Source organism: Olea europaea, unplaced genomic scaffold (genome assembly GCF_002742605.1).
Source record: "Olea europaea var. sylvestris unplaced genomic scaffold, O_europaea_v1 scaffold920, whole genome shotgun sequence".
Taxonomy (NCBI): Eukaryota; Viridiplantae; Streptophyta; class Magnoliopsida; order Lamiales; family Oleaceae; genus Olea; species Olea europaea.
In genome coordinates this window covers 52,949-65,991 of record NW_019267682.1, presented here as the reverse complement: position 1 = coordinate 65,991, position 13,043 = coordinate 52,949, and the positions used below count along the sequence as shown (strand labels likewise).

General features: G+C 34.4%; 2 protein-coding genes across 3 annotated transcripts; one reads left to right on the top strand and one right to left on the bottom strand.

Moving 5' to 3' along the window:
* The first annotated feature begins 93 nt into the window (after window positions 1-93).
* LOC111392316 (inactive beta-amylase 9-like) lies at window positions 94-1,912 on the top strand. The gene is made up of 2 exons (XM_023017628.1): window positions 94-598; window positions 783-1,912. Exons 1-2 carry the CDS (start codon window positions 281-283, stop codon window positions 1,656-1,658), a joined length of 1,194 nt encoding a protein of 397 aa, XP_022873396.1. The 5' UTR covers window positions 94-280; the 3' UTR covers window positions 1,659-1,912.
* A 1,776-nt stretch (window positions 1,913-3,688) lies between these two features.
* On the bottom strand, window positions 3,689-9,859 carry LOC111392321 (tubby-like F-box protein 3). 2 transcript variants are annotated; one of them, XM_023017636.1, is made up of 7 exons: window positions 9,628-9,859; window positions 9,186-9,527; window positions 5,670-5,757; window positions 5,372-5,501; window positions 5,114-5,290; window positions 4,388-4,872; window positions 3,689-3,996 (listed from the first exon to the last, which is right to left on the bottom strand). In XM_023017636.1, exons 2-6 carry the CDS (start codon window positions 9,405-9,407, stop codon window positions 4,401-4,403), a joined length of 1,089 nt encoding a protein of 362 aa, XP_022873404.1. In that variant the 5' UTR covers window positions 9,408-9,527; window positions 9,628-9,859; the 3' UTR covers window positions 3,689-3,996; window positions 4,388-4,400. The 2 variants fall into 2 exon arrangements, with proteins under 2 accessions (XP_022873404.1, XP_022873402.1); XM_023017634.1 differs by lacking the exons at window positions 9,186-9,527; window positions 9,628-9,859 and adding exons at window positions 6,934-7,275; window positions 7,376-7,634.
* Window positions 9,860-13,043: the final 3,184 nt, after the last annotated feature.

The window sequence follows — 13,043 nt, the reverse complement described above, 5'->3', positions numbered from 1 at the left end:
TTTCATTGTTTTCAACTGAATGCAAATATAGGTGCTTATTTCGTAAATGGTAGTGTTCATTAATTTACTGATGAGAATAATCATTAATGCATTTCTCCTACAAATGTTCTTGTAGATTGATGCTGTAAAATTATATGTTGGGCTGCCGCTTGATACTGTGTCCAACTCTGCTACAATAAACAACGCACGAGCAATTGCTGTTGGACTGAAGGCTTTAAAGTTATTGGGGGTAGACGGTGTGGAGCTCCCCGTTTGGTGGGGGATAGCTGAGAAGCAAGCAATGGGGAAATACGACTGGACATGCTACCTAGCCCTTGCAGAAATGGTCCGGAAAACGGGTCTTAAGCTTCACATATCACTCTGTTTTCATGCATCCAATGAACCCAAAATCCGACTTCCCAAATGGGTTTCTCAGATTGGAGAATCCCAACCAGATATTTACTTTGCTGATCGAGCTGGACAGCCATACAAAGACTGTCTATCCTTATCTGTGGATGATCTTCCTGTTCTAGATGGAAAGACACCGATTGAAGTGTACATGGGGTTCTTTGAGAGCTTCAAGTCATCGTTCTCAGCTTTCATGGGTTCCACAATCACGGTAAGTGATCTGGAATTTTTGTTTTCATTTTTTTTTTCTAGTAATACCCCTCGAGGATGGAGTTCTTATGAACCCTGAAATAAAAATGAAAACAAGAATTCCAGAAACAGTATGGTCCATCGTGCTTAATCTTATGAAACTGAGTTCTCATCGTGCTTAACCATACGTCTCCTCCTTGTAACAGGGCATATCAATTGGTCTTGGACCAGATGGCGAGCTCAGGTATCCATCTCAACGGCAGTCAGTCAAAGACAGTAGTCAACTAGGAGCTGGAGAATTTCGGTGCTATGACAAGAACATGCTAACTAATCTTAAGCAGCATGCAGAAACACTTGGGAATCCTCTATGGGGATTAGGCGGCCCACATGACACCCCCGGCTATGACCAGTCGCCAAACTCAAATGGCTTCTTTGCTGACGGAGGATCTTGGGAGACCCCATATGGAGACTTCTTCCTTTCTTGGTACTCGAGCCAGCTAGTATCTCATGGTGATCGGATTTTGTCACGTGCTGCCGAAACATTTAAGGATGTCTCTGTTTCTGTGTCTGGTAAAGTCCCTCTGATGTACTCATGGTATAGAACCCGATCCCACCCTTCCGAGTTAACTGCTGGAGTCTATAACACAGTCAATAGAGACGGTTATGAGGCAATTACTGAAATTTTCTCGAGGAATTCGTGCAATATTATACTTCCTGGAATGGACCTATCAGATGATCACCAGCCAAATGAATCCCGTTCGAGCCCAGAATTATTGCTTGCACAAATAATGTCGTCTTGCAGAAAGCACGGAGTAGAAGTCTCGGGCCAAAACTCGTTGGTTTCAGGTGGTCCTAAAGTTATGGAACAAATAAAAAAGAACTTGTTGGAAGAAAATGCAGTCGACTTGTTTACGTATCAAAGAATGGGAGCTTATTTCTTTTCTCCTGACAATTTCCCTTCGTTCACTCAATTCGTCCGGAACCTGAAACAGTTAAATCTGCACTCGGATGATTTGCCACAGAAAGATGACGAAACTGCTGATTCTCTCCCTGATATGGATCTCCACAGGCAAGTTGCTTAAGCAATACCATGCTAATAGAGGAATTCGACCCAGCATATCTATTTTTACCGGAAATGTAATCCTAGTAATTCACAACCGGCATGTTCTGTATGAGTATTCGACAGGGTTGAGATCTTTTTGTCTTTAATATTGTCTACTATTGTAAAGTCAGCTTTTTTCCCCGTCTCTGGACAAGATCTATACTACTTGTAGCTATTATATTATATTTGAAAATAGAAGAATATATGAATGAGAACGGTTTATCATTTTCATCATCGAGTTTACTCAATGGAAAAGATCTAGGAATCAACAGGTGTTTGTAAGATCGATTAGACAGTTTCTAGTGTTCATTTGGAAGAAAATATTATAAGCAAATTTTTTTTTTGGAGAACGTATGATTAAAAAGTAGAAAATGTGAAAATGAGTTTTAAGAAAAATAATTTTCAAATAGGTTGCCCTAAACAAAACATTAAATAAGTTAAAATTAAGTTTGTTGCACTAGTTGCTAAAATGTAATATTATATACCAGACGTGTACTTAATAAATTTTGATTAAGAAAACTTTCCGTTCAAACAATACTCAATATGTCTAATTTATACGTAAATCTGATCTTCCATATGGTCGAAATAGGTACAATAAATAACTTGATGCTACATTTCGTTTAAAGGTTGACAGAAGATAATGGACAAATTCATGTTCGACATGTTGATAGTCGTAAGGTTATCATCGTTAAAAACTAATTTCCCTATCGATGCACCCATAATGTGAGACAATCGCAGACCGGCTAACCCTATTAAACAGCAAGTTGTGAACGTCTGTTGGTGTGTTTGCGAGGGGCCAAAAAAAAGAATTGAGCAATTGGTTTGACCATAAGTATAACTATTTAGTTCATAGTTCAGGTCTCAAGTTCAAGTCAATGATTACGGAAAAAGCATAGGAGAAGAATCTGATTACTCCATATACGTTCTTAGCTCGGAGAGAGAGCTTGATTGGTAAAGTTCCAATCTTGCAATTAGATTATTTACAGGTTGGATGTCTAATTGTCCAGACAATAATGATAATATATAGTACCTGAACCGCTGGCTCACTTCCAAGTAATGAGGAAGAGGGTAGAAATATGTTATTGATTATTGAGACAACGATAGTTTATCAAAAATATAAGAGATAGAATGGATGTTGGTCAGGTTTAGTACGAATCATGGTAGTTGCTGTTTTGCCTTTTAAGAGATCTTGATTCAAATTAACATGGACGGGCTTTGTATTACTAATACACTAAATAAAAAAGAAAGAAAGCTTTATACTAAAAGTCTTTGACTTATTATCAACGAACAAGGATGTATATGCATAATGAATAAAGGCCTACTCAAATTTTACTTTTCACAAATGTCTACTGAGCTGGGACCAAAAACTCAAACTTAAGCCCATCCTATAGGGCCCAACAACAAAAATTGGTCGTATGAATAAAGCCCCTTGAAAACCCCGTGGATAACCAAGGGGTTGTTGAAGGGGCATGGCACTTGATAGTATTAATGACTTGTTGCAGGCACCTCCCCCAATAGGGGGTGCCACACAACCCCCTGGTTATCCAAGGGGTTGTTCAAGGGGCACGGCCCTTGATAGTATTAATGACTTGTTTGAAAAGGTCAAATGTACTTCAAAAAAAGAAACATGAAAGAAAATCTTATCCATCGTAATATCCAGTTTTATTTAGAACTACATATCAAACTCACCTTATTTATATCAAAAAAAAAAGAAACTTGGAGGAAACTAAACTGAATGCACAAAGGGGTAAACTAGCATATACAATAAAAGATTTCATATCTTCCAAGTTTATATATTCGAATTTTGGCAGTTAAAACGTATGTGCAACATAAATGAAATTGCATCGGTACTTACAAGGGTCATGTAACAGTCCGCATGAACTCAGAGCAAACCGTGCAAAAAAAAAACTGGGAAAATGAATAAGCAAGTCATTAAGGAATGGAAAAGTGCACCATTAGCACCCAAGAAAAAGTAGTCGGCGACTATATTGCAACAAGGTCAGCCAGTTGGGGACTAATAATACAATTTTCACTTAAAATTTTGTTAGAATGTGATGGGTGGAGAAGTCATAAAAACCTAGTTCTGCAAGAAGCAAGAAAAGTAAAAATATCCACAACAGCAACAAAAGATTATTTCCAAAATAAACTAGTATGCACACAAGGGAAGAGAGGACAGAAAAAGTAGACATATCTGCATTTTTAAATATTTTCTATATACCACTACTAAAGTTCAAAGATAAAAATACAGAAAAGTAAAAAGAGATAGGACTGGCCTCTTTCCATCTTATTTGTTCATCATTCACAATGCAATCACTTCCCTGGAAATTAAGAAACATGTAGTTAGTAGCAGATGACATACGTAGGCTGAATGTCTTTCATTAAAACAATGTAAGATTACCAAACCAATCAAAACTGATGTAATTATCCATGTTTTGCCAAAGTTCAAAGAAACAGGGGTCTAAACTCGGAAATGTGCAGTTATTTTGATATATGAAAGAATGTAAACTCATACGTGTAGGAACATAGACAGAGCAACACTTGAGAAAAATAGAAAAACGACGAAGGTGAGATGGCAATTTATAAAACATGTTATATTTTTCACTGATTAGGGATATGATTCCATGCACAAGGTAACTAAAGCAGAACAATATATCATGCGTTTGACAAAGATTATATGAGCATATATGGACGAAGGAATTAGATTTATACCGCTCAATGTGTATCATTCACGAGTACTTTTAGTATCAAAGCTGCTAAGAGAGATGGCAAATGCCTGGAATGCTGACAGCGGATAGCTGAAGTCCATGGTGAACGCATCTTTCCCAACTTTCCCAAACTGAAGGAAGATCTTTTCGTTTTCTGCCCCAACCACACCATTCTCTGGAGAAGCCACCAACTGAAAGTTCTTCACTGATGCAACTGTCACGCGTCCATGGAAGTTCAAACACCAGCAATGGAGCTGCTGGTTCCATCTTGGAGCCTCGTTTCTCAAAACAAGCGATGCCTCTTTTTTGCTATCCAAAGGTGCAGACAGGGATTTATCCAATCGATTTGAATTTGACCAAAAAAAGGGGATCGCCGGAAAGGAATTGGCCTTGCTGAAAGGGAAATCAATCTGTATTGGAGCCACACCTCCAGGTTTAATGGCAGAAGCTGGAATTGTATCCATGACACAGTGCATTCTTCTTGGACTCCTGCATGTGGCATAATCTATCTGTACATTAACATCCAATCTTTTAGATACTCGATGACAATTTTTTTACGATTCTATCGTGTGGGAAATACCACGGGCATTTGTTAAACAAATAACTTCGCAACTCTTTTTACTCTTTTAAGGATACTGTTTCTATTAAGATCGAGCATTTTTTGTTTAAACTTTTGACTATATCTGTTGAGTAAATAAGACTACAAGAACAGCATGAATCCCCTTCTTACCTGGCTCCCAGCACATTCAACTCATACGTGATCTGGGCTACTGGATAGTTGCCAGCAGGAACTCTTGGAGATATTTTTAAGCCAACCATCTGAGTGGAGCGAGTTTGGAGCATTTTGGCCCCAGCATGGGGAGGCAGAGCATCATATACAACAAACTTATTTCCCAGAAAATTAGATCTGCCAACATAAAACTCTGCCGTTATTGAGTCTCTTTGGAAATGCAAAATATCATTCAACAAGCTAGAAGTTGAGACATACCTCAGTTTTCCTATATAAGAGCCACTTGCCCTGAACATATGGTCAGGATGTAGAGAGATCACGTACTCCGTGAATGCGGGGCGCCTAAACCTACGAGCAGCTAGAAGAAACTTGCCATCATCAGCCAGCGCTGCCAGAGAAGAGAAGAATGGATGTCAAAAGAAAATAAGACAACGTCTGCGAATCCTCTCGCCAAGAAATACTATAAAGGTATCTGGCAAAGAGTGATGAATAGTAGACAATACATACAAGAATAATGTAGCTAAGCTAGATGTAGTCGGGGCACAACAGCGCAAACCTTGACTTAAGCTTAGGTAAAGATAATGCATTTGTGTAGCACGATTCCGTTTTACAAAACACTGGATAACAGATTCTCTTGGACCTGGCTGCAAAGCAGAAAAAATGTTTCTAAGAATATATAAGATACTAAATGCATTTGATAAAAGATAATTTTTTTCGTGTTCCCAAAGTGAAATATTAATTGAGGATGGGCGAAAAAATAAGATTTATTATTGGCATTTTGTCGCAAATAAATACAAATTACGTTGCACAACATGGAGAACAGACAAAAATTGAAGAATGACAACAACTTAGAAGAACTTCTAATTTAAGGTAGCTGGATCAAGAAAACCAGTGAATGTCGGTGTTGACATTTGTACGACTTATAGATGTTGGCTTGCCCTTAAAGTCACTAAAAGAATCTCTTCATCGCAAAAGGTTGAGCACAACTAAAATTGGCAGTTACTATTATGTGGACCTATTTAATTTTCTGAAACTACAAACTGAGTGGTTGAGAATTCAAAAGTTCAGCCGTCGAATCCATATAAAGAAACAAAACAATTTCCATCCGTGTCACCGAAGAGGATACATAAAATTACGGACTTTATACAAAAAGCACAGATAAAGACAAGAAACTAACAAATTCAAAAGGAAATTTTATGCTCCAGTGCTAAAGAGTTGAACCCCAAACTGATCGTGCAACTTGAAAACTGCATTGAATGATTTTCTTTTATGATTATCAATCTTCTCCATAAAATCACAATCTGAAATGTTCAGGAACAAATTGAAGAACTGTGAATATTCATAATGATGCTCAGCGCATTCTTTTTTAAATCTCTCATCTATACTGATAGGCAGTGTAAATTTTAATTTAAGGCCAATTGAACATTACTGCAAAATTAATACCACCAGCCAAACTAATCTTAGATGACAGTAGTCTACCAGAAATTCTCCCCTTGTATGATCATCAATCTAGCTCTATAAAAGTTAAAGTCAAAACTTGACAGCACCAAAAATTTCTTGTAACTAGCTTTAGAAAGTTCAAAAATTCTATACATGCACTGAAGAACTCATGATTATTAATTCATATCAAAAGCAATGCACATTAAACTTGTCTAGTTATCACATAATCCCAACCCAAAATTCATACTTATACAAAACCAACAAATCAAAAACTACCCAAAACAAAAATTTTCCACACATAACAATCAACAAAATTTGACTAAATACTAAAACAAAACAACTACAAAAATTATTTACAGCTAAGTCTTGAGAAACTGTACCTGCTTAATGGATATAGGAAAAGTGATTTTTCCAGAAACCTCAAGGGTTTTGATCAACTCCTTAATTATCTCCCTCCAGCTTTTACACACACCTGCACACGCCACTACGTGTTTTCTCGCGGGCCAACTGGATTCAGAATCCTCTATCTTCATCAACACTTCCCTCAATAGCTCTGGGGGCATGTTTGCCCAATAACAATTCCCTCCCTCGATTTCATCCATATCCCGGTTATGTCTCTTACTAATTTCTCTGCATGTGGTATATCTATATCCATAATTCCATCTTCATACCCTCCTGCTCAATTAGCTTGTTCGTAAACAAATGCATACCGATTCTGGCCACTATCATGAAAAAAACCCAAAAATTTAGCTTAAATTAAAAATTTACGAAATTGGGTATATCAAAACATACAAAAAATTGCCCAGATAAATCTTTGCATACATTTATATACTCGCAGCTTGAAAGAGGAACTGGAATGGTTAAAAAGGTCTTGAAATTGAAACCCAGTCGGTGGGTTTTTGATAGTTTTGCGAGAAATGACAAAGAATGCTGACGGAAATGGGAGTTGGGCTAGGTTTAGGAGTGTTATGTACATACAAAAGCTATACAAATGGCAGTGTGTATAGAATTGTAAGGCAGCAGTGGTTAAAGAGAGATGATAATTGCCTCTTCTTTCTGTTGGTGGTAGGGTAGGCGTGGAGGTAGTTCATGTTTGGCTAAGCTTAAAAAGTTTGCATAAATATACTTATAAGTAAACAGAGATTTTAAATTAAATTTTTTTTTTTATATATATTGATGAGAGTTAGAAAATAAGTTACTTTTTCGCTAAAAAGTTACTTCAAAATAAGAATAATCTAAATTATTTTTTTTAGTTCATGCCAAACACGCTCTAAGATATTTTGTCAAAATTTTATAATTCATTTAGCACTACTATCCCATACTATCTTTCTTCAATATATGAAATAGATTCTCAATTACAATTTATTTTATTTTATGTTATTCTTTTAGGTGTTTTTGTTACAATAGAATGAAGTAAGAATAAATTTGATATTGTCAACACAATGCTTGTACTTCTTAAGGAACATGTATGTTGAACTCTACTTACCAATTGTAATATACTAATAAAAAATAGTTGTCATGTAAAAGGCACAAATGTAAATACAAAACATGCCTGACGAAAACTTCACAATCAAGTGGTCGGCACAGTCAGTATAATAATGACATTTTGTTCATATGTAACGAATGAGTTCGTTGTATATCACTAGCGTGTGCATTCTGCTATTAGAAATCTTCTATGAGTTAACTAATGGCTCTCTTGTTTAATGCTAATCGTTAGTATTCTAAAAAATGCGCATTGACAATAAACGCAAAATTAAGCGGTCAACTGTCAAGTTGATCGTTTAATGTGCGACTAAGTGTGCTTTATTATTATTTTCTTTCCCTTTTTTAAAGTTTTTTATTTGACTTTAGTTTCATGTTTTTCTTTTAAATTTGTATAATTAAGTGTAGGAATTATTAAGTAATATAATTTTTTATATTTTAGATGTTTGGTATGTAATATTTTAATCATTAAATAATTTTTAAAATGATTAAACATAAGAAAACTCAGTTTCACGTCTAGACCTCGCCTAGGCTCGTAAAGTTTGAAGTTTGACATCCACTCTATACTTTTTAGAAACGCTGCTAATGATATGTATAGAAATTCCACAGTCAACAAATCAAGCAAGGTGCAATTTGTCAAGCTAGATTGACCCCTATTTGTTGGTCATTATTTTAAAAAAAAAAATGATTTTTTAAATAGTGATTTTTTAAGAATGTGTAGTTAAAAAGTAGAAAAAGATTTCGATTTTTTGTGCAAATTTTTATTATGTGAATATGTGATTGAAAAGAAATAGATGACAGTAGTCTACCAGAAATTCTCCCCTTGTATGATCATCAATCTAGCTCTATAAAAGTTAAAGTCAAAACTTGACAGCACCAAAAATTTCTTGTAACTAGCTTTAGAAAGTTCAAAAATTCTACACATGCACTGAAGAACTCATGATTATTAATTCATATCAAAAGCAATGCACATTAAACTTTTCTAGTTATCACATAATCCCAAACCAAAATTCATACTTATACAAAACCAACAAATCAAAAACTACCCAAAACAAAAATTTTCCACACATAACAATCAACAAAATTTGACTAAATACTAAAACAAAACAACTACAAAAATTATTTACAGCTAAGTCTTGAGAAACTGTACCTGCTTAATGGATATAGGAAAAGTGATTTTTCCAGAAACCTCAAGGGTTTTGATCAACTCCTTAATTATCTCCCTCCAGCTTTTACACACACCTGCACACGCCACTACGTGTTTTCTCGCGGGCCAACTGGATTCAGAATCCTCTATCTTCATCAACACTTCCCTCAATAGCTCTGGGGGCATGTTTGCCCAATAACAATTCCCTCCCTCGATTTCATCCATATCCCGGTTATGTCTCTTACTAATTTCTCTGCATGTGGTATATCTATATCCATAATTCCATCTTCATACCCTCCTGCTCAATTAGCTTGTTCGTAAACAAATGCATACCGATTCTGGCCACTATCATGAAAAAAACCCAAAAATTTAGCTTAAATTAAAAATTTACGAAATTGGGTATATCAAAACATACAAAAAATTGCCCAGATAAATCTTTGCATACATTTATATACTCGCAGCTTGAAAGAGGAACTGGAATGGTTAAAAAGGTCTTGAAATTGAAACCCAGTCGGTGGGTTTTTGTTAGTTTTGCGAGAAATGACAAAGAATGCTGACGGAAATGGGAGTTGGGCTAGGTTTAGGAGTGTTATGTACATACAAAAGCTATACAAATGGCAGTGTGTATAGAATTGTAAGGCAGCAGTGGTTAAAGAGAGATGATAATTGCCTCTTCTTTCTGTTGGTGGTAGGGTAGGCGTGGAGGTAGTTCATGTTTGGCTAAGCTTAAAAAGTTTGCATAAATATACTTATAAGTAAACAGAGATTTTAAATTAAATTTTTTTTTTTTTATATATATTGATGAGAGTTAGAAAATAAGTTACTTTTTCGCTAAAAAGTTACTTCAAAATAAGAATAATCTAAATTATTTTTTTTAGTTCATGCCAAACACGCTCTAAGATATTTTGTCAAAATTTTATAATTCATTTAGCACTACTATCCCATACAATCTTTCTTCAATATATGAAATAGATTCTCAATTACAATTTATTTTATTTTATGTTATTCTTTTAGGTGTTTTTGTTACAATAGAATGAAGTAAGAATAAATTTGATATTGTCAACACAATGCTTTTACTTCTTAAGGAACATGTATGTTGAACTCTACTTATCAATTGTAATATACTAATAAAAAATAGTTGTCATGTAAAAGGCACAAATGTAAATACAAAACATGCCTGACGAAAACTTCACAATCAAGTGGTCGGCACAGTCAGTATAATAATGACGTTTTGTTCATATGTAACGAATGAGTTCGTTGTATATCACTAGCGTGTGCATTCTGCTATTAGAAATCTTCTATGAGTTAACTAACGACTCTCTTGTTTAATGCTAATCGTTAGTATTCTAAAAAATACGCATTGATAATAAACGCAAAATTAAGCGGTCAACTGTCAAGTTGATCGTTTAATGTGCGACTAAGTGTGCTTTATTATTATTTTCTTTCCCTTTTTTAAAGTTTTTTATTTGACTTTAGTTTCATGTTTTTCTTTTAAATTTGTATAATTAAGTGTAGGAATTATTAAGTAATATAATTTTTTATATTTTAGATGTTTGGTATGTAATATTTTAATCATTAAATAATTTTTAAAATGATTAAACATAAGAAAACTCAGTTTCACGTCTAGACCTCGCCTAGGCTCGTAAAGTTTGAAGTTTGACATCCACTCTATACTTTTTAGAAACGCTGCTAATGATATGTATAGAAATTCCACAGTCAACAAATCAAGCAAGGTGCAATTTGTCAAGCTAGATTGACCCCTATTTGTTGGTCATTATTTTAAAAAAAAAAATGATTTTTTAAATAGTGATTTTTTAAGAATGTGTAGTTAAAAAGTAGAAAAAGATTTCGATTTTTTGTGCAAATTTTTATTATGTGAATATGTGATTGAAAAGAAATATGAGAATGAAAGATTTTTTTTTTTTTAAAGGAAAGACAAAAAAGGGCTTATTTTATATTTATGAAAAAAAATATATTGAAATCATTAGCTTGATATATATAATTAACCCTCTCTACCGATGAGAGTCGAGCTTAGGTCATTGTTCTGTTAAGACTTCATTCTTGTCAACTGAACTAGGCCTTGAACTCATAATCAAAAAAGGTTGAACTCCAACCTTAAGGGTCCCCTACCACCCCTGCTCTGGAGTATCGTGAGGGAGGTAAATCCCAGGTTATGCCTCCAAGGGTATAGGATGGAAGGCTGCTTGTACACTTGCACTTACCCAAGAGCCAAATCCATATTTCAGGATTCGAACCCTTAACGCAGGGCCTTGAACTCATAATCAATCACATTTGTAGTGGCCTTTTAAATTATGTTTATAAAATTTAATTTTTGATGAATAATACTTGATCAAGCCGCATAGATGTCAAAAATTGTCTTCTTTATTCTAAATATTAGGAGGAATATAAAAAACAAACACAAGGACTGGAAATACCTGTAATTTTACAAATTTAAATTTGAGAAAATCAAGTTGCCTTTTACTATCTCCGTCTTATAAAAATAGACTTATTTATATTTTTGTAGAAATTAAGACAGCCTCCGTCCCATAAATTTTTCTAATATATCCCTACATTAAATATGATTAATTTACACTTGTTAATAACAATGTACATTAAACGAGGACATATTTAGAAACTGCAAAACATGAATATTTTAAATAAGGAAAGTGACGAAAAAAACTCAAACCTATTTTTATGGAATGAAGTTTGAATAATTGGCGGAACAATCAATATTGGGAGGCTCTGGAACCAAGTGTGGGGAGTTCAATTCCTGGTGGGAACCTTTGATCCAATAAAGGAGGAATTATTGGTGGATTAATCACCATGGAGGAGGCTTCCTTTGGGGAAGGAGTAAAAGTCATGTGGGAATCTGGAAACCAACAAGGGCACATCCTGCGATTTACCTCTCTGAGCAGCTGAGGGGCCGGAGGTTTAGGAACGAGGATATAGTTTGGCGCAAGCTGGGACACCTCGTTTAAAAAAAAAAAAAAAAAAGTTTGAATAATTGAAGGGTGGTCCCTCCATAAACTAAAGAATATTTTCCAACTTTATACACTTAAAACCCAAAGACAAAAACTGCACAAGTAAATCTTCGTAATCTCTTTATGCAATTCTCACATACCAAGCTAGGTTTAACTTTCCAACTTAGAAATTCGATACTTTATCCGTCCCATTTATACAAGCTCACTTTTCTTATTTATTTTATTTTATTTTTGTCTCAATTATATAATTATGTTTCTTTATCGGAAATGTCTTGTTTTGTTCATTTACTAATATATCCTTGTTTAATTTATCTAATTATGACCAATTTTCCCCGTTTCATCTTGAATTTGTACTAAATAAGGGTAGTTTTTTTTTTCAATATCATTAAATAAGATTTCTTAATTCATGTGAAAAACAAACCTAGCATATATAAATGTGACAAAGAGAGTATGATTTAAATTTCCAACTTAGAAATTTGATATGAGACATAATTCCACGATAACCACTGTCACAATTGTATAAGATTTGGATAGTTTGTACTCTTTGAGACTGATTTGCAACTATAATGAAAGGTTAGTACCAGCTCGCTCATTTCTAGATTAAAGACAAACTTGTTACTAGGAGAATAAGTTGCAGTCTGATGATGCATTTTTTCAAAAATTAAATATTCGATTGCGCTACATGTATGTTTATCAACATATGATGTGGCGTGATATAATTGAATCAAAATTTCACAAACCAACTAAACAAATAAAATTCCTCCTTTCTTTTTGCCACATAGATAATTATATTACCTCCACAATATTTACTTGTTACACCACAATTTTAATTAATTTTTTGTTTACTTAAATGAACCTAAGTATAATTACTTAATTAACC

Bases quoted from the DNA above. Each gene is read 5' to 3' on its own strand.
- LOC111392316 (XM_023017628.1), top strand. From the start codon at position 281: ATGGGGAAATACGACTGGACATGCTACCTAGCCCTTGCAGAAATGGTC. The intron at 599-782 runs GTAAGTGATCTG...TCCTTGTAACAG, and splicing joins TCATGGGTTCCACAATCACG to GGCATATCAATTGGTCTTGG.
- LOC111392321 (XM_023017636.1), bottom strand. From the start codon at position 9,407: ATGGATGAAATCGAGGGAGGGAATTGTTATTGGGCAAACATGCCCCCA. The intron at 5,758-9,185 runs GTACAGTTTCTC...TCTGCTTTGCAG, and splicing joins TTCCTATATCCATTAAGCAG to CCAGGTCCAAGAGAATCTGT. The intron at 5,291-5,371 runs GTATGTCTCAAC...TTATGTTGGCAG, and splicing joins TCTTATATAGGAAAACTGAG to ATCTAATTTTCTGGGAAATA.